Here is a 20,705-nt window from a genome sequence, read left to right on the forward strand (position 1 = left end):
TATCTTTTGGCCTTAATGAGGTGACCTCCCTCTGTGTTCTTCTCCCTGCTGAAGCTGGCTGATGTGTCAGTGCTGTGGTGCGTGACCGGTCAGTCTATTACTGTACTTCCAAGAGCTCACTCCTGCTCTGAGCTTCCCCATTGAGACAGAAATGAACCTGCCGTCCAGAGAAGAGTGCGAGGGGTGGGACCATGCGCAAGTGGCCTTCTTTATGTGCAAGGTGAGTACAAAAGAAAAAAATGGGAGACAAAATAAGGTATTATCACAAATCCAACTTTGGAGGCATGTTGACCTATTTTCACATGATTTAAAAGTTGTTCAGCAGCGTATTGTGTTTGAGAACTCCTTGTCATACATACGGTGCAGACAGTATATAGCTCCAAGTGTTAAAATAAGGAGCTCATGACAGGAAGTATTTTTGGGATTAAATTGAGTTAATCTCTGTTTTTAAATGTAAATGTCAATTCAGACAACTGAATCAATGTGTTTACTGCCCTCAGAACAAAATGCAAGAATGTGCCGTCACCGTAAAAAGACTGAGAATTAATGGACAAAGGCTTCTGGTGAGTCAGTCTCTTGCATTTTTCTCTTCTCCCATAAATTTTCCAGAAAATAGTCTTTTTTTTTCTGTCTCTCCTTGCCATTACATAATCTACTAATCCATTCAGGATCAGATTGGGACTGTGGTTGTGTCCAATTTGTTATTCTAATTACATCAAAATGGACAAATCCTCCCAAGCAATCACTGTTACTATTATAATTATGGTATTAAAAACAGCAGAATAATTACATTTCCTGGAGTTGTTTGTGCCTATTTCACTAAAATAAATAAATAAACAAACATCTAACAAACTGAACTTAGAATGCCAAAATTGTGTATAATTTTGACTCTTATTATAAGGCCAATACTGCTTGCAGGAGTTTGGGTTTTTTTCTTGTTTAGATACATGAATCCTAAACCTTTAGATTGAATCAATTAATGAATATCTTAAGCAGTAATATATGAATTTACAGAGTTGAAAAACAGAGGAGAGTTTACAGGATATGAAGCAGGACTGACTCGCTTGCATTAGTTCCTACACTCATCAGTTTGTAATGAACAATCCTTCTAACATGGAAGTAAGTCAGTTGCAACTTCTGCTTTGATATCACTCTCATTGCTTTGTCACCGTTACTTACGCAATCTCTGAGGGCCGACACAATGAGCACAGGTGAAAGCTGCCTGTGTCTCCGTTTGGGAGAGAGCGAGAGCCGTGAGGTGAGTCACAGGGCTATTAAAGCTGTGATCCCTACTTATTTCAGTTAAGTATCATTAAATCTGCTTCAGTCATGAGGGAGAGGAGGATTTTACGCAGTGAAATAGCTTAAGCACAGGTTTATAACTTCTTAATGCTTAGTTTTTTGAGGAGCCTAATGATACCTGAGCAATGCCTCCTGTGCACTGGTCTGCCTCTATAAACATTCATTCATATGCTCCTTTTTTGTGGCCACTTATACACACTTGTCACGCTAACAAATGAGAGCAACAATCAACACCTGTCCTCATTATTCACTGCCCATGAAGTGATTTCATTTCAGGTGGCATACTGCATCGCTGAAATAATTCCCCCTGTCTCTCGCAGGCTATTCTTCCCCGAAATATGTTCACTGTGGATTTTTAAGTCAAAATGATGAATGTTTCAGAGCAGGGGCTTTGATGTGCAGATTTCCAGTGCAGAACTGAAAGATGCATATACATACACCCAGTATGTGTATTGACTGATAGATCCCATAGCTACAGACCCAGCCAGTACACCAGAGCTCTATGTAGCTCTGGTAAGCACATGCTCATATTGAACCAGAATATTTCATCATGGCCGTACAGCTGGCCACACACACACCTTCACTTTTAGCAACTGTGGAGTCAGACAAAACATTCAGTCATACACAATCTGTTTACATTTTTGTACCTACAATAGTTGTGTGGACTTTTATTTGTTGTATTTATTTTAAGCCCCATTAGGCATGGCTCAGTGTCCACCTCTGGTGCACCTGGTCTAGATTTAAATATCTCAGATATTGAATTGCCAATGAATTCTGTGCAAGCACCCATGGCCCCCAGAGGATGGATTACACTATTTTTTGTGATCCCCTGGCTTTTCCTTGTGTGCCACTATGAGGCTGACATTTGGAGTTCAGAGTGAAATATATCAACAACTATTTAATGGATTCCTGTGCAATTTGCGGCACATGTTCAAAGTCTCTAGAAGATCAATTCTAAGGACTATGGTGATTCCATGTACAGATCTATAACCTCTTCATTCAATATTGACAAACTAACAATGACTTAATGGCAGCCTAATTTTTTTCTATTTGTAGCCACACTAACGGTGTAGCGTTATGGATGGCAATGTCAGTCAGTCAGTCCACCGACTGGCCAAGACTAAAATATCTGGACAGTGATTGGATGCAGAGACCACATCAGTTCCTATTGTATGGGCTGGCTCCAACATTTGTGCTTCCCAAATTACTTATTACTAATTACTTTTTCCTTGGGCACCATCATCAGCTCGAAATTTAAAATTACCCAAAACAATGACCGAATACACAAAACTATTGGCTTTCCCACCAGCTTCAGCTGTACTTTGTCTTTAATGACAACTAGCAAATGTTTCCATGCTAACTAAACTTATGCAGTGTTGTCAGAAAGTATCATTGTGTTGTATATTTCATTCTAAAAGGATAAAAATGCTATTTTTGCGCATCAGCCTACAATCAATAATCCACAATTACAAAGTGAGAACACTTTTTAGACATTTTTGAAAAAAAAAAAAATCTTTTATTTACAAAAGTATTCAGACCCTTTGCTGTGGCATTCTAAACTTTGCTTTAAGTATCCTTGAGATGTGTCTAGAACTTGACTGGAGTCCAACTGTGGCAAATTGAACTGATTGGACATAGTTTAGAAAGGTACACACCGACACAGGTTTATATAAGGTTCCACAATTTACACCACATGTGAGGACCAAAACCAAGCCATGAAAGCCAAGGAACTCTCTGTAGATCTCTGCAATAAAGTTGTGGTGAGGCATTGACCAGGTTAAACGTATAAAACCTTTTCTAAAGCTTTGTGTGTTCCCATGAGCACAGTGGCCTCAATATTTGTGAAATGGAAGAAGTCTAGAAACACCAGGACTCTTCATAGTGTTGGCCATCCAGCCAAACAGAGTAACCAAGCAAGAAGGGCTTTGGTCAAGGAGGTGACCAAGAAGCCACCAGTCACCCTAAGAGATGATAGAACCTGGTGGGAGGACGACCATCTCGGCAGCTCTCCATCAATCAGGACTTCACCTTAGAGCAGCTAGATGGAAGCCACTTTGAATAAAAGGCGTGTGACAGCCAGCTCAGAGTTTGTCAAAAAGCCTTTAAAGGACTCTGAAAGCTTGAGGGAAAACATTCCCTGGTCTGATGCTTTGTTACCATTATTCCACGTTGAAAATCGAACCCTTTGAGTACTGAGAACATTATGTCTGGCAAACGCCATACAGAGGGGTCCTTGAAAAAAAACCTGCTTTAAAGTACATGTGACCTGAGACTGGGGCTACAGTTCACCTTTCAGCATGACAGTGAGCCAAAGCATACAGCCAGCACAATGCTGAAGTGGCTTCAGGACAAAGCTCTGACTGTCCTTGAGTGGCCAACCAAAGCCCTGACGTAAACCTTATAGAGCATCTGCGGAGAGACCTGAAGACAGCAGCGCAGACAGTACAGTACGTTGCATGATCCAGTGCCACATACCAGAGCATAGATGACTTTAAAATACATATAACTTAACAATGAAATACATACAGAACAGCACAAAACTCAATAAGGAAAGAAATCCGAACAGCACAAGACACAAACAATTTACAAAAAATAATTTAATAAAAGCCGCATACAAACTACAAAAACATGACAATATACTGTAGGTTACTTGATAGATTACCTGCTAATATTACACTGCAAAGAGAAAACACAGTGAATTTTCTCTTTGTCCTTGTGTGTCCTTGTACTTCGTACTGCATACCACGCTTGACAGAAAAGTTTTAATATTTATTCTACAATCTGCATTCTCACAGATTTTTGTATTTAATATTTTTAGCTCTAAAAGTCATTACTCTAAAGACATTTGTCAGTTTGAGACAAGTTTTCTCTCTGCTTATCTTTTGACGGAGTGAGTTTCAGTAGGTGGTGCTCTTTACTTCTTCAAGCCTGAGTGTTGCTGCTCATTGTAATTATCCAGTTCCTCTTCTGTTCCTTGGCAGAAAAACAGAAGTGTTTTTTTTTTTTTTTTTTTTTACAGTTGCCTCTGGCAGTGAAATGTCACTTTGTGTTGCAGGAGGATTTTACAAGAGCAACTGTAAACACTTTGATGCTTCAGTGTAAATTGAATTAATGTTGTGTTGCAAGGCAGAGTGAAATAAAACAGATATACTTAGGTGTATATTTAAAGCCACCCTCACCAAAAAAATTGGTTTTCCTTGCAATTAGCTTAGATGTTTGCCCTTCACTTTGCAAAATGATGTTTGCGTAGAGTCCCTGTAAGTCTGTTTCTACATTATCTGAAAGTGTAAAGTTGAATCAGAGTTTAAGATGCATGCAACCTGTGATGCTGGAACCTCTGCACACATACTGTATGCTGAGAAAGACTTTTCAGTGACCTAGGAGACATCTCTTTATTTGAATTTTCTTTGGAAAAACCATGACAGACACAATATGTCATTCAAAGGATGATATTTCCATATGTCTAAAAACATGTCTGGAGAGAGTCTTAATACCATTAAGACACATTTCTGTGAATTTAATATACATGCATGATCACAAACATTTTTGAAACCTCTGCCTGCTAAAAACAGGAGGAGATATTGTTTAGAGTATGTTGTGTTCAACTCATCAGGAGCTCCGCTCAGCATGTGTCTAAGGGCAGAGAGGGCCTGAATGTCATCCAGAGAGTGTGCTGCTGCTGAGCTTTGCCTTTGGCTTACTTTGCATATTCATACGATGTTTATACAGTAGATGGAGCAAAGGTCATAAAATCCTTAAGTAAATAGATACAAGTAAGTAGGCAACACAGATCTAAGCTGCTGTCATAAGACAGCATCAGGCTCTGCCTCGAATGCATCCCCTTCACATCACACCTGCAATGTATCCTCATCAGTTAAAAATTGTGGGAGAAAATACACAATCTAATTCTGTCTGAGCGTTGGATGGCAGTGCACTACAGTGTGGACAGGAATAACATTCAGCCAGCAAAGCATGGATAAAGGTAATCTCCATCTTACTGATGCCATGTTCGATCATACAGGTAGACAGATTAAAAGAGACAAGTGGTAGATCAAAAGAACTGTCAGTCTCCATCTCTGTGACGCTGCGGCTGGTTGAAGACGTCACTTTCAACTTCTGTGTATGACATCAACACTACAAACAAAGGCCATTCAAAAGAGACAGCCTATGCACACATCTATGGCAATAGAAATCACAGGATTTCTTTGTTGTTGGTATCAGAGGTCTGCAGAGGAATGCTGACACACAAATGTGCTTTATAAAGACGTTTTTAGAAAATGTATATATGGTGTAGTTGAAAAGAGAGGGAAGGGATGAGGTGTTAATACAGTCCAAACCTTAGCCTCACTGAATCTAATTTGAATTTTGACACAGGTCCCTTCTTGAGGAAAAAGAGCAGAAAATTATTCGTGAAGGAAAAAAAAAACACCTCAAACCAGAAATATCTTGTAACACCTGTAATTTTGGGATGTTTAGTGTGAATCTGTGCACATGTGGAAAGTCTCACTGAATGACAGTCATGAGACCTTGCACAACTGCTGTGAAAGAACCGAAGGTAATTTTGTGGGCATGTAGCTGCGAAGCTGTTCTCTGTATCGTGAAATGAAACTCATCATCAAGGAAAGCATTAACAAATGTTCCTCATGTCGAACCCTCTACTTGCCATTCCCAGGGAGAGCCACACGTGAACAGAAACAAAATGTGGTCGTTCATGTGCCTGTTTTTGGGTGAAACTGAGATTTCGCACTTGGTAATGTACCTTAAGCTTTGGCAGCAGAGATGACAATATATGAAGTATATTAGGTTGCTTTAGGTACCATGATATAAAGGGACTGTTTGTAAGTTTTGCTGTAGCTACATAGCCAACGTTAGCATTTACAGCTGTTCACTTAACAGGCGAGAAGTTCAGCATCAACCTTTATTCCTTTACTTGACAAGAGCTGTGTCCTGTGGTGGAACGCAACTCACATGCTACTTCTATCACTTCCTTTCATCTACTGAAGTTAGCATGCTGTCTCGTCACTTTCATATACCGAGTCACCGCTGCGTCCAGTCTGCTCTGAAGAACTCGTGCTGCTCAGAGGGTGAATTATAACATCTCGGTTGTGTCTGAAATCACTCACTCACTCCCTCCCTACTCACTCTCCAGGGACTTCTATGTAGATGACTATGTAATGAGCTCATCAGTAAAATAAAAAAACACACTCGGACACTGCTCGGGTAATTTTCTCTGCGCCATTCTTCTTTCTTTCAGTGCGAGCGCATTGCATGGTGGTATATATTGATTTGTTGTTTAGTTGTACACTACTTTACATGCATGTATTATTGGATACTATGAGTCCACTATATAGGGTATAATAATTCTCATCATACATTCAGACAGCACTATAAAATGGCTTAAATCACTATATGGTGGACTACATAGGGAATAGTGAGACACTTATAGTTGGACCTATATTTGGACACAGCCACAAATTGCTCCTTTAAAGCTGCTATGTGTGAATTTTTTTTTTTTTTTTTTTTTTTTTTTACATCATTATAGTTTTACCATGACTGTAAATTATTCCTATTTTAGACAAAAGAAGCAATCCAGACAATGTATGTCCCAGCCTGAATGTCTTTTTAGCCATGCTAGCAACATATTTCTATGGATGGCAGTGTCGGTTGGTCCACAGCTTTGCACTTTGAAATATCTCAACAGCCACTGGACTGATTGCTGAAATTTCATGGTACCCAAAGGATGAATCCCAATGACTTTAGTGATCCCCTTGACTTTTCCCTAGAGCCAAACAGGTTAAGTTTGTAATTTGTGTAATTAGTTTGTTTTGTTCAGTTTTGACATATGGTATCTGCAGAACTGTAGCCTTAGAGTCAGTTTTTGGTCTTTCAGAATTAGTTTATCAGAAATCAAATTTTTTATATATGATTGGAAGAGAAAAGCCTACTTTCCAAGTGATGGGGGCACACATTTTCAGACTCTCCTGAAAGACATTCAATGTTGCATTTGACAGCACACATGAAAAGTGCCACAAACAGCCATATAATAAGTTACAAATGGAACTAGAGAGAGTCTGTGCTCTAGGTTCAGCCCATTTAATGAGATGAAGATATTTTGTATTCCTGATGTCTTTGATTTTTCTTTGTTGAACCATGCTAGATGCTAAATAGGCCAACATGTTGGTCTTACCACATTTCTGTCTATTAGATTGGCAAAAACATTTCCATACAAAAGTTAAATTTCACAGTGAGACGATTAAAAAGAAAAGAAGTTGAAGGAAAAGCAGCTCTTCTTGTGGAAAAAAAAAATCCGGATCCACTAAGATGTTTCTCTGGATGGGACTGAAATCACAGGAAGACCAGCAAGGTCCCCATAAAATGAGCAGGTTATTATGGCTGTAATTAATAATGGGGTGGGGGTGGAAAATTACCCACATACTCACTCCAGATGGGATTAAAATCACTGACTAGAGCAGGTGATGTTAAAATCACCCCACCTGCTCTATTAAAGGAAGCAGGAAAAAAATAGAGGGACCAATAAAGCGCACATTCAAATAAGCTGCAGCTCAATATCTGGCACAAACACATATCACTATTTACACAGATCATATCATTGCCAGCAAGAAGCTAAATAAAATTCTGTTCAGATATTAATTGGGCTTTATGTAAGTTATAAAAATGTGTAAAAATGAAGACGTGATTTAGAGTGTTGTTTTACACTATGAGTGAGGGCGATAGTACAAAGGAGAGGCTGCAGCTTGTAAAACTGTTGTGTCTCATTCGAACAAGCACAGACAATCCTATAAATAATTCAATGTGGGAGCCGTGCCTGAGTATCCACTGGGGCGGACTATTTGATATTTCATTCAGTGTCAAAAGGCTAAGTCTGATTTTATACAGATAGGATTTTTTTTTTCCCTGTAAGCCAGTGGGATGATCAAGTGTGTATCTGTGAGGCCAGGGTTCAGTTCTTTGAAGGAGGTAAAGCCTTTCATATTAAGTGATCTCACTCTCTGATTTACAAATGATTAAATAACAAGTCCTACTTTAAGGGTTTTTCACTGTGCCAGGGGCTAGAGCAAATGCATGCCTTTGTTGCATATTCACACACTAAGGTAACGCATTATCAAGCCCTCCCGCCCCCATCCCCACAACCCCTTCTCACCCCATGGAAAATGTCTAATAAATCATAAACACCTTTGAAAAACTACCATACAATCAGCTGTAGGCCTCTCAAAAATACATTACACGTTTCACAGGAGACGCTGCAGATAAAGAGCCCTCCATACATTATTCATATCTAAATTAACTCGCCGTATTAGACCCATACCTCACACATTAACCTCCTCTAACAAGATTTTATCTATTTGCTTATTTGACAACTTAAGAGAACAGTGAAGACTTTTACAAACATCTGTTGTCATGGATCTTCATCACGTTACGACAAATATAAAACAGAATAGCGACAGAGCAAGTAACGACCTGGAGCAATGAATTATGAATGAAGAGGGGAATACATAATTTAGTGGGATATGTTGCATATTTTATGGTAATCATTTTCCTTTCATTTACAAATCTCGATTGCCTTACTGTAACACAGACATTAAAATGCAAGAAAAAATTACAATTCAGCGGGTAGTCGGATAAACTTTTTATAAATGTTTGATGATTTTTTTGAAATTGTGTAATATGTTCATGTTTTTTTTTTTTTTTTTGGCTGAAGGAGAAAACTCTTCACCTGAAAGTCTGCACTTTTTATTCACTAAGAAAAGGAAAACCAGGTCACAGAAAATAAAACACATCTCTTTGTCTGTGCTTTTCTTCTGTGAGATTGTGTCTCCTGCTTTGTGTTCTTCTTGTATATCACTGTTGTTTCATTGTTGCATTACATGAGTTCATAAATAAAAGGATTTGACACATTCTCCTACTTTTATATCATCAATGAGCCCTTGACCAAGTCACCTGACCTCTAACGCCTCCACGGAGGTGCAGCAAGATCCGACCTACAATACTGTGAAACTGGGTATTATTATAATATATGTATGAATTTAATGTATGCTACCATCTCTGACCCTGCATCTCCCATAATGTCTTTCAGAATTAGCTCCCCAGAAATAAAATGAGGGTTACATTAAAATAAAATAAAAAACTAGCAGTGCATTAGTGAGATGCTGCCATCTCCTGTCAGCTAAGAGATAATGTTTTTTTAGAACTGCTGCCACCACTGCTCAGATGCATGTGTTTGGTGAAGGTGACATACTTGCAGTATCATCTCTGCTATAAGGAGTCACAGTCGTCTGTGAACTGCGTGATCGCTAATTTATCCCCGACTTGTCCCCGTGTGTTTAACTTGATTTCTCTGATGCTTTCACAGAACCTGTCTGACAGTGACATGAGCAAGTTTAGTCTCATCCACCGACCGTAAGTAACACTTCTATACCGCTGTCAGTCATACCCCCACCCCCACCACCCATCACAGCAATTCATTTACAATTTTACAATTAAAAAAAGAAAAAGTACAGTGTTGTATAGACTGAGGGCCTGGGGCCTCTCTGCGTTCTCCCTGTGTCTGAGTGAGTTCCCTCCTGGTACTCCGGCTTCCTCCCACAGTCCAAAGACAAGCACATTAGGTTAACTGGTGACTCTAAATTGCCCTTTGGAGTGTGAGTGGGTGTGTGTGTGTGTGTGTGTGTGTGTGTGGTTGTTTGTCTGTATGTCTCAGTCGTGTGATAGACTGGCGACCTGTCCAGGGTGTACCCCACAGTATCAGTTTGGATAGTCAATTTCTTCTTCTTCTTCTTCTTCCGCTTCTTCTTATTATTATTATCATTATTATTATCATTCAATTAATGTATCTATTTATTTAGTCATGTAAAATGACAGGATTTTACATGAAAGCAATATTCCTTATTCCTGCCTGTGATCATTATAACGTGCATATTTGCAGGTGTGTGTAAATGCATAAAGTTAGTTTGTATTTGTACACACGTACAGCTGGGTTTGTGTGTGTGCCTGTGCAGATGTGTGCAGAGAGCTCTTGTCTGCCTGTCTGACTGGACTGCAGCTGCACTTTTGTCAGCATGTGTTTGCTCTTGTTTGTGAGGCATGTTCCTGTTCATGTATCCCCCCGTGTATGCGTGTTTATGTGAGTATGTGCACGTGTGTCTCACATAAACTGACACTATTAGATTGAAACAAGTCAGTCAAAGTGACACTTCATTGTGTATCAGTTTTACATTTTTCTTTTTAATTTTTAGAATTGATAAATAACTAATAAGGACATTTGTGTCTGAAAATATGTCATCAAAGGAAAACCTTAGTGGCAAAAGATGTAAGATTCAGTGTGAATTTACAATTTAATATGGATCAAATTATTTAAAAATTCTATTGCAAACTCCGACTATTCTTTAATTTATACAATGTAAAAATTAAAATCCATTTCCAAATCCATTCACATTCAATTTCCATATAAAGATTGTTCTTTTGAGCCCACTAGAAATTATTTGTAAAGTCTTCATTTTAATTTTTGCATTAATGGTGAAGTTTGATAACATGCAGATAAAAACTGAATAAAACATTTGTTGCACAGTATATCCTGCACATATATGCCAAATTAAATGTCTCTTAATTGTATTGTTTCAACTTCCATACTTTCCTCTTTGAGTGCCTGTTTTTATGTGATTAATCTCACACTTGAACCAGGAACTCATGTTATTTCTATAGCGTGCAGTGTATCCATTGGTCCTCCTAGTCAGTTCAACTTAATGTTGGCAAATTTAGAAAGATTTGTTGAACAAAGAAAGAATGAACAGGATAACACTCAGTGAGGCGACAGGAGTTTAAATTTCCCTTCTAAGCATATAGGTAATTTCACATTCATTTCCAGCTGAGCAGCTCCAGGCTGAATCTTGACTACAGGCTTTTTTTCGTATGATGAATCACACACAGTTGGTTCCTTAAAAATCCAAAACTGTCTCCTTAATTCTTGAAAGATTTGGATGTTTCTCACCAATGACAGCGTCTTGGTTTCTCCTCTCTGTGTGATTCACTGATCAGAGGTAGAGCGGACATGTTTCAGACATTTATTTTGCAAAACATCGCCATGGTGATCACACACACACACACACACAAACACACATATGTTGGTCTTTCTATAGTTGTCATGTTATAGTTGGCTCAGCCCTAAAACCAAGTCATGACCATCAAACAGCCCTTTCAATTCAATTTTTCAGCCAAAACTCCTTAACAACCAAAATCTCAAACCAAAATTAGTCTATACAGCTATATGGAGGCACGTGGACACAGACACACACACACACACACACTGTGATAGATCATCTTCCTGCCAGTGAGACAGGAAAGGTTGCGCACTCTTCTATTCTCCATATATAGAAAATTCTCAGGATTACAACATGGTACTTTCCATGACAGACCATGCGTGACCTTAGACACAGACCTGTTGAAAGCTAAACACAGACATGGACGTCCAGCGGCAGCAGCATCGGTAATGATAATAATATCTGTTGTGAGGAAGGAAGTTGGAGTTTGTTCAGAAATGAAAATAAACATTTGCGTGTGAAATGGTGGAAAGTGAACAAATGACGGTTTCAAAACATTCATGAACTAAGTTGAAGGCCTCATCCAGTGACCTCATTCAGGCAGAGGTGGACAAAGTGCACAACTTTATTACATGAGTATAAATGCTCCTGGTCAGATATTACTCCAATACAGGTGAAAGTTGTTCAGTTACATTTTTGTCTAAGTCTATGTAATGAAGTATTTGAGTTTATCAATAGCAAAGTATTCAAAAGTACATTTTTCTATGTCAGTGCATTGTTTTACAGACGCTCATGGCTCTGAAACGACCTGCTGACTGACTGGCTGACTGTAGAACCTGTAGAATAAAAAACGTATAGAATATGATACAAAGATGATAGAAATGGCCATAAATACATCATTAAATCAACAGAAGAACAACCAGCTACTACAAACTGTCTGTTGACAAGTTCATCTGGAATAAAACAAACATCACAAACCTCGCCGTGCTTCCTCGAGTTGGGCAGCAAAGTTTTGCAGGCAGTGATGGAGTTTGATCGTGGTAAACATTAACAACAAAAGGAATCTTTCTTTATTTCTAAAATTTCAAACACAGACTTAAAATATAGCTGAGGTACTTCAAAGTACAACATTTGTCTTTTAAGTGTAGTGGAGTAAAAGTCATAAGTTAAAAAAAAAAAAAAATGCTAAAGTAAAGTACAGATACTCGCAAAATAGAATTCAGCAGAGTACTCAAGTAAATGTACTTTGTAACTGCATTCAGGTGATATAGACAGTTGTCAGCAGAAGTTAAAATGGCTGTGTCTGGATGGAAGTGGAATTGAAGAGAGTCAAGAGAGATGTGATGCAAGAGGTTTGTCGAAAGTGTGGTCACTGAAATCTGTTTGTGTGTGTGTGTCTGTGTGTGTGTGTGTGCACGCGCACGTGCACGCGTGTGCGTTGGGGGTGAGAGAGGAGTGGAAAAGAGAAGTGATTTTTCCCTCCCCTCAGTGACAATGACGTGACTTGTAGCCAAACACAGAGTTCATTTATGCTCCTGTCAACATTGTGTCAGCGCAGGATCAGTGCACGAGAGGAATGAGACGCAAAAATGCAGTCTTCTGTATTAAACATTAATATGGATACGTTAGGCAAACTTGCTGCTCCTGCCACAGCAAAGATTCGGTAAGAGTCTCGGGTTAATTTGAAGTTTTCTCTCTATGTAGACGATGACACACTGTCACTTTTAGCAAACCCTTTATATATATGTGAAACTGTGACTATATGTGGCGCTTTTTCTTCCATGTGTGCACTGTAGCGTTAAGAGAAGCTGGTCATTTTTCTACTCAAGCAACAAAAGGGTTGAAACGGCAGCTTGTGTTCATTTCCTGAAATCATCATTATGTGTTTTGCAGGCAGCTTCAGAAGATTGTTCAGGACATCAAGAAAAACGACGGCAGCTTACTGAATAAACTAAGAAGGTCAGTGTCTAAGCTTTCCAGATCTTTACCGCACTTTTGCTACATGATAGTATTATAGGAAAAAAACACTGTGGAAATACATCAGTGTAAATTAGTTTGAACGGTTAAGTGGGTGACAGACCTTTGGGAAATTTGTTGATCTAAAAAATCTCAATGCCATGGGTATATATGCATCAGTGGAGAATGTCAATTCCTCTTTCACAACCGTTGGAATAAGATAGAGAGACCCACAGACCAAAAATATCTTCAACAGATGTCTGTTATTTCACTTTCCTTTCCTGAAATGAGTCTTCTTTAGACACATGAGGATAGATAGTGTAAAGGCACCAAGTATTTCTAAGGAAATGTATTCTCATGCTGTCTGGAAAATATGCACATCAGTGTGCTAAGTACGTTTAGGTAAATATAGACCTTTCACAGTTTTACAGTACAGGTGTCTGCTGTGATGTATGGAAATGAAAAGTGCCTTTCACCAAGACAAAGTGTCAGTACTCAAACAATCACACTTTGATACATTGGAGCTTGACGTCTTCTTATCAGAATTGACATCTTGTATTAATAGTACAGGGATGTGTTCACACTCAAATCACTGTCAAATCACTGTTGATCGATCAATATCTCTCTGTGTGGCAGACTGAAAAGCAAACCACTTCCAAAGGTACCTGCGCGAGACTACAGAGGTAAGAGCTTTTTGCCTCATGTTTTTAACATTTTTAACTGTAAATACAAGGACTTGTGGATTTTGGCCCAAATATTTCACATGGACATATTGTTTCTGTGGGAAGAGGATGTTTAAATAGCGTCAGTGAAATATTTCCAGTGACCAGTAACTGTTTCAGTGCACATCCTGTATATAAACTGCACATACAGTGTTGATGTGAGGATTGTTTTAAGACTGACTTGGAAAAATGAAGGAAGAAAGAGTGAGCAGAAGAGCTCAGAAGAGCAGAAGTTTGGATTTTTATAACCAAGTCTCTGCAGCACATGTACATCGTACAGGAGAGGTGTAATGATTATTCTCCACACAGACAGTGTTAAATTTTACATTTTCCAAAGCATATACCCAGCATAGTGTTATCGAAACCTAATATGATGGAGTCTCTTTAATGATAATTTATCCCGTGAGGATTTATATTATACTCTCGAAGGAAAGAAAATCCTGCACACTGCTCTTGCCCAGCATCACAGTTTACTGGTCATCATCATGTACGTCTGACAGAGGTCTAGAGAGACCAAAATGTTAGGATGACTGAGCAAGAGCAGTGGTGGGGGATTTTCTTTCTTTCAAGAGCACATTCTCCATCACACCTGCATCAGATGTCTGGATGTGCGAATTACCATATTGAGAAAATTAAATTATACTCTATATTACTCGCTGGGCAGAATAGTGTCTTTCAGAGTATTATATTCTCAAGTCATGTATTTAGCGTGTAGAGCAGGTCTAGACTGTTCTCTCTATAATACAGGGACACTACAATTCCCACCATGCACAGGCACTTGGTGACAGTGGCAAAAGGCTGAAACCTTGAGCTGAACCAGGCCCAGGGGGTGGGCGGCCATCTGGCCCAACCAGTTAGGTTGAGAGAGAGATGAGAGATGAAACAAGGACAGGAAGGAGAGAGAGAGAGAGAAACAGAGAGAGAGAGAGAGAGAGAGAGAGAGAGAGAGCGTTATTATTGTTGATGTTGTTGTTGAATTAATAATAAAAATAATAGATATATATAATTTGTATAAATACTCAACTAACTCAAAATTGTAATAAAGAACAATGTATATAAAATGATGTGTGTTTTGTATAAAACGATGTGATTTAAAAATCACTGAGCTCAGGAAAATTTACTTTTTCTTCTCATGTCACTAATCACGGAGATAATATTGAGATAATTCTGCCTTTGATAATCACACTTTGCAAGTTTCATATCAGCAGCAACTGTTGACGTTCACACCACAGTTTCACTCTGCTTGCAAACAAGTATATATCTATCTATATATATATACATATATATATATGTAGATATGCATGTGTCACTTCAGCTGTTTCCAGATGTTGTTTTGAGAAACATGCTGTGCTTAATTATGTGCAGCTTCTGTTCAAATTGGATCATACAAATTAAATCACAATAAAATCACATGTTGACAGAATCTTCAGCGGTTCAAGAGGTGAGGAGACACGCTCTGCTGGTTCCTCAACAGGCCTGCTGAGGCTTTGTTTTGAAATTACAAGAAGTGCACCTGCTTCGATTGATTTAATGCTGGTACTTAATGTGTTTTAGGCAGCTGGATTTAATGAAATCTGCTCTTACATGTCTGGAATCCACCTCAGGCTTATATTTCCCCTTTAAATTTCTGTTCACAGATGACGACAGGGAAAGTGATGAACTGTCTGAACCTGATTATGTAAGTTGGAAAAAATGTAAATTGTAAGTCATTTAAGTGGTTGTTTTTGTCCAAGATTATTTGTTTGAAACACTGGAATTATGTTGTTCCCAGGATAATGACACTTATGAGGATCCACATGAGGACCAGGACTACAGTTACGAGCCTCCGCCCAGCCACAGAGTCCTCCCCGCAGCTCCTTCTGCTTCCTTCCCACGGGGGGAGTACCTCGGTCAGTACAGTCATTTGACATGAAGAACTGCTCTCACCTGTGCTGTTTTTTTTAAAGCCTCCATCTTCAACTTTAACTGTATTTTATCTGAAGTGTTGATATCTATTACAAAATATATATTTGTGGTTTTAAGAACCAAAAACCATCTCAGTGTAGTTTTACATCTCCTCTCTCAGGCTCTAGTAACAACAGGTCAGCAACTTTATTTGAAATGCATATACAGGGTTTTAGATAGAAGTTTACGTGACACAGTGTTTTGTGTCTGATAAACTGCACACAGTTCAAAGCTCCCATATTTTACTCTTTTCTGGTGTTTTAGTTTAGTCAGCCAATCAGAAGAGAGGCTCAGAGCCTCTCTTCTGATTGGCTGACATATGGCTGACACATCTGAATATGTTGAATTTTTTACTTCTTCTAGAGATGTAATCTAAAATTTGCATGTGTTGGGTGAGTGTTGAGTTCTGATATGTTTCATAATTTCTCCTTCACTGTCATCACTCCCTACCTGCTGAAGTGGAATTGGTTCATTGAGCCTCCTCAATATACACACTGTTCATCCACAGCCACAATACACAGAGGGATTATAAGTAGTCCTTCATGCAAATGCTGATGTCCTGTTTCTGTTTCTGCTTCTGCTTCTGCTTCTGCTTCTCCTTTCCAGACAGCTGCCGTAACCGGCCCAATCGGCCACCCAGGAAGCCCCTCCACCCAGGCAGAGCCTCCAAACAACTGCCCCCTGAGCCCACCCACATGGGGACCGATGATGTAAAGGAGTATTTAAACTCCAGATTACATAAATACTGTACCACAGGCCTGGATGTTGCTAATGCTTCATCTTACTTGTGTATTGGTTAATAGCTTCCATTGAATGTTGACTTCTGACATAGCTCTTTTCTTTCACAACATGTTGTTTTTTTGTTTTGCAGGAAGACTATGTGAGTCCAGACGCCAGCAACGATGACGACAACTACATAGAACCTGCAGAGAATCCACCTGCAAGTAAGATACACATCAAAATATAGAGGAAAAAAGAACTGGGAAATAAAAAATACGAAATAAATAAATAATACTCTCCATGCCTCTCCTCAGATCCTGTGATGCATGCTGGGAGAAGAGCAGGGAGGGACCGGCCCATGTTGCCTACACCTTTACCAGATCGTCCACCCAGTCCTGGTAGGTACAACAACAAACAGAGTTTCACGTGAGTTCACACGTTACTAACCCAACTCACCTGCACTCGCCACAGCTATCCTGCAGTCTAACCATGGGTTGAATGTACGGTGGAGTCCGAACTGCTTTCCCATTCAAGTGAATACTGTATTTGTGACACAGAAAGAAACTGTGCTTGATGTAATGGGGTGAACCCACTCCTTGTATGATTACAGTTAATTAGTTGCTAATTTGTATCTCCGACTAAGGTGATGTCAGAGAGGTTGAAAGATAACATGAATTTGACTTGGAAGAGTTTATTATCAGTAGCTTTAAAATGAGGCTGTTTCCTGAAGAGTTTGTGAAAAGTTTTTGTTTGTTTGTTTGTTTTTTTGTTTTATTTTTGAATCGAATATTTTTATTTTCCACTTTTAACAAGAAGGACATAAACACAGTGATGTACAGCCAATGAACACAGTGTAGCATCAGCATCAAGTACCCTGTCCATAAAACCTAAAAAATATTTAATTAGATAAAGTTAAATGTAAAAAAAAACATGGAACGTGGAACATTTTTTATAAGGAGCTGTTGGACGGCAGAGGATGATGGACTGGAAGTAGGTTGTGAAGAAAACAGATCACAGAAGACACAATAGGCCCTTTCGTGCCTCAGCCACTGAGAGCCACACATTCACATTCAAAAGTTGACATTTTTGAAATAAGTGTTTAGTGGTGATAAATAAAACAATTAAACAATCTACAGCCAAATTTAAAGCGGCGCTGTAATCACTCTGCGCTTTGAGCTAAAATGCTCAGCTAAATGTGAATGTTAGCATGCTAGCAGGTTTTCTGTATACCCAGTTTAGCATTTTGCATACTAACCTTCGGTAATTAGCACTAAAGTAGTAGTGCTAAAGCACAGCTGAGGCTGATGGCAGTTTCATCAGTTTTGCAGGGGTTTTGGTTATGAACCAAAGTATGGGATTAACCTTTGACCTGACGATGGGGCCAGATGAGAAGCTAACTGATTACCAAGGTTATTACAGTTCATCCTGAGGGAAACAATGATGTTTCACAGCAATCCATCTGTTGTTGACTCAAAACCAAAAATGCTGACCTCATGGTGACACGAGAGGAAAAGTCATGGAATCACAAAAGTCTTCAGGGTTCAAATTTTATGTAGTTAAAAGACATGATGTATAAAATAAAAGCTAAATACATTTAAAAAAGTAACAAATATAGGAGTGTAAAATGAAAGCATATCACGGTCATAGATATCCACTCCATCGATCTTTATAGGTCTAAAAAAGGTCCTGGAAGGAAGAACCATCATCCGAATTACCTTTTAATCTGCCCTTCGATTTGGAATTTTAGCTTTTTTTCTTTTCTTTTTTTTAGCTCTAAATATTTCTAGAGGCTGTAATACTACCCACCATAATAACTGAGAATGCACATTTTGATATAGGCTGCAGTGTTTTTTACTTTAGATCAGTCCTCCAATAAACATCACACAGGACTGGACAAACCAATGACCCTGCACCTCCATTCCATTGACCATAAACATTCCCATACACAATATATTCCATCCTGCGCCTCCAACACAAATCCTCCTCCACCAGTTTCATTGTGTGGAGCCTTACTGGAGTATATATCTGTGTAATAGCTTATACTGTGTAAACTCCCCTTTTCTGTCCTTTAGAAGTACGGTACCATGAGATATAGTCAAAAGCAGTTACACCAAACACAAAAAACAAGCTGACAGCCAGGCACTGTTGTATGTTGAAGACATAGTAATGACAAAAACGCAGCAGTAAATGGTGACTATTGTGCTTCTGCTGCCTGCCTAATTTTGGCTCTGGTTATTTTTTCAGATTTTTATGAAGTTCCTGACAAAGAGGTAAGCTGTTACAAAAATTTACAAGCATTTCTGAGGTGCTTTTACATGTGGAATTAAAAGTTGATTACATTTTATGGCATCTTTACAGGAGAGCTCATCAACTCCTCCTGCAAGCAGGTCAGTTTTACACTTCATTCATTCAGTTGTATGGACTTATAGTAGGCCATAAGATTACAGTGTTTTAGAAATAATTCCCACTAATCGTTTCCTTGCATCTATCTTGCAGACTGTGTCCAGTCCCCACAACACAGTCAAACTCTTTACCACCGAAACCCAGCCCCAGGTACGACTGACAGCTCATGTGGATGCCACAGCTTTGCTTCTGTTGTTTTCATTACACTAATACTGAGTTGTTGCTGCTTTCAGAGTGAATATGAGGAGATCTCCCCTTCCTGTAAGTGAGGACAAATGTGCATGGTTTTATTCAAAAGAGGTGTTTTGCTTCTGCATATTCAGCATATTCAGATATTCAGGAGGACACTAACTTCTTGGTTTTGTGACTTTGCAGCTCCAGGAGCCCACAGATGAAGATGAATATGAAGTCTGTGATCCAGATGATAGTGAGTATTAAATCAACCTACTGTTTTCTCCTTGATTTGTGTTCAGACCTCTGCCATGAATCAAACTAGCATGGTGTGCCATCTAGTGGCAAGTCAGTGGCATGAGAACAATAGATTCCTCCACAGTCAGAATATCTGGTGGACCCCCTACATTATATCTGGATTATGTGCTTCTCTAGATTCCCAAAATAAACCTGCACAGGGTCCTCCCCCACGTCTACCCAAACCTTTGCCCAGAGAGTAAGTCTCACTTATCTAACATTTTCCTAATTACATATAAATACAGAGTAACTTATTTGAATTTTAAGATAACTGATTTTCTGATCATCTCTTTTTTTCTCTCAGGAGGTCACCAAAACCCCCTGTAAGACCGGTAGGGATATTTTTTTTAATGCCAAAAGCCAAAGTACTTGCAGCAAATAACACAGAACATCATCCTCGTTTTACTGTATTTTACTTTGGAAGTTTTTCACATGATGAACTGATGTTGAATGACACTAAAAAAAAACATTAAATATGACGTTTGTTGCAGAAGCCAGATTTAAAGCCAAGGGAATTTGAAAGTAAGTGTTAACATTCATTTGCATTATTTTATGAAACACTGGACAATCAGCCAGTTAGAGCCATCTATTCCTGTGAGTGATGTCTTTCCCTGAAACCCACATTTAAATCTTGCCAGCATGCTTTTCATTTACTCTGTGGATTTTCTGTAAATTAATCCTCCATTTGAAGGCAATAATGTGGTCCAGTTGCAGACTTGATGATGATCTAATTAGATACATACCTGCACATACATATGCTGCACTTACTACGAGTGTCTATTGATGTGCACTGATGAGATCGGTTGAAGTAGAAGTCACCTGACAGATTGTCCACATTGAATATATTCCTGTAAAAAGTGGGTGAAGATTAACAGCTATAGCAGACAGTTGAAGATGTGGAGTATAAGCCTAAAAGATTGGAAACTACAACAGATTTCATTTGTAGGATTTGTCTTGTTTTACTAAATAGTGAACAAACTGCAGATGAATCAGTGTATGTCTGGATTTCCATAGGCCAAACGCTGCCTGTGATGCAAACTGACCACAGAGTTCCTCCAAAGGCTTTTACACTGGACTTGAAACGACCACAGTAAGAACTGCAACATGCAGCTTTACACTATATGTGACAGTGTGC

The 20,705-nt window shown here is 38.9% G+C and overlaps 1 protein-coding gene across 3 annotated transcripts in view; it reads left to right on the forward strand.

Annotated features, from left to right (window-relative positions):
- Positions 1 to 20,705, forward strand: part of blnk (B cell linker) — a 24,324-nt gene continuing 3,619 nt past the window's right edge. Inside the window, exons 1-19 of one of the 3 annotated variants that reach the window (XM_071481311.1) lie at positions 1 to 220; positions 501 to 563; positions 9,674 to 9,720; positions 13,251 to 13,316; positions 13,950 to 13,996; positions 15,673 to 15,713; positions 15,807 to 15,924; positions 16,586 to 16,689; positions 16,851 to 16,923; positions 17,014 to 17,097; positions 18,944 to 18,969; positions 19,058 to 19,086; positions 19,196 to 19,252; positions 19,336 to 19,363; positions 19,478 to 19,529; positions 19,709 to 19,769; positions 19,875 to 19,893; positions 20,062 to 20,092; positions 20,585 to 20,660. In XM_071481311.1, the coding sequence (XP_071337412.1) occupies positions 152 to 220; positions 501 to 563; positions 9,674 to 9,720; positions 13,251 to 13,316; positions 13,950 to 13,996; positions 15,673 to 15,713; positions 15,807 to 15,924; positions 16,586 to 16,689; positions 16,851 to 16,923; positions 17,014 to 17,097; positions 18,944 to 18,969; positions 19,058 to 19,086; positions 19,196 to 19,252; positions 19,336 to 19,363; positions 19,478 to 19,529; positions 19,709 to 19,769; positions 19,875 to 19,893; positions 20,062 to 20,092; positions 20,585 to 20,660 (1,091 nt within the window). In that variant the 5' untranslated portion in view covers positions 1 to 151. Of the gene's footprint in view, positions 221 to 500; positions 564 to 9,673; positions 9,721 to 12,840; positions 13,021 to 13,250; positions 13,317 to 13,949; positions 13,997 to 15,672; positions 15,714 to 15,806; positions 15,925 to 16,585; positions 16,690 to 16,850; positions 16,924 to 17,013; positions 17,098 to 18,943; positions 18,970 to 19,057; positions 19,087 to 19,195; positions 19,253 to 19,335; positions 19,364 to 19,477; positions 19,530 to 19,708; positions 19,770 to 19,874; positions 19,903 to 20,061; positions 20,093 to 20,584; positions 20,661 to 20,705 lie in introns of those variants that run through there. The other 2 variants (XM_071481310.1, XM_071481312.1) reach the window with 2 other exon arrangements.

Source organism: Trachinotus anak, unplaced genomic scaffold, assembly GCF_046630095.1.
Source record: "Trachinotus anak isolate AG129_WGS33_773 ecotype Australia unplaced genomic scaffold, CSIRO_AGI_Tana_v1 ptg000007l, whole genome shotgun sequence".
NCBI classification, from domain to species: Eukaryota; Metazoa; Chordata; class Actinopteri; order Carangiformes; family Carangidae; genus Trachinotus; species Trachinotus anak.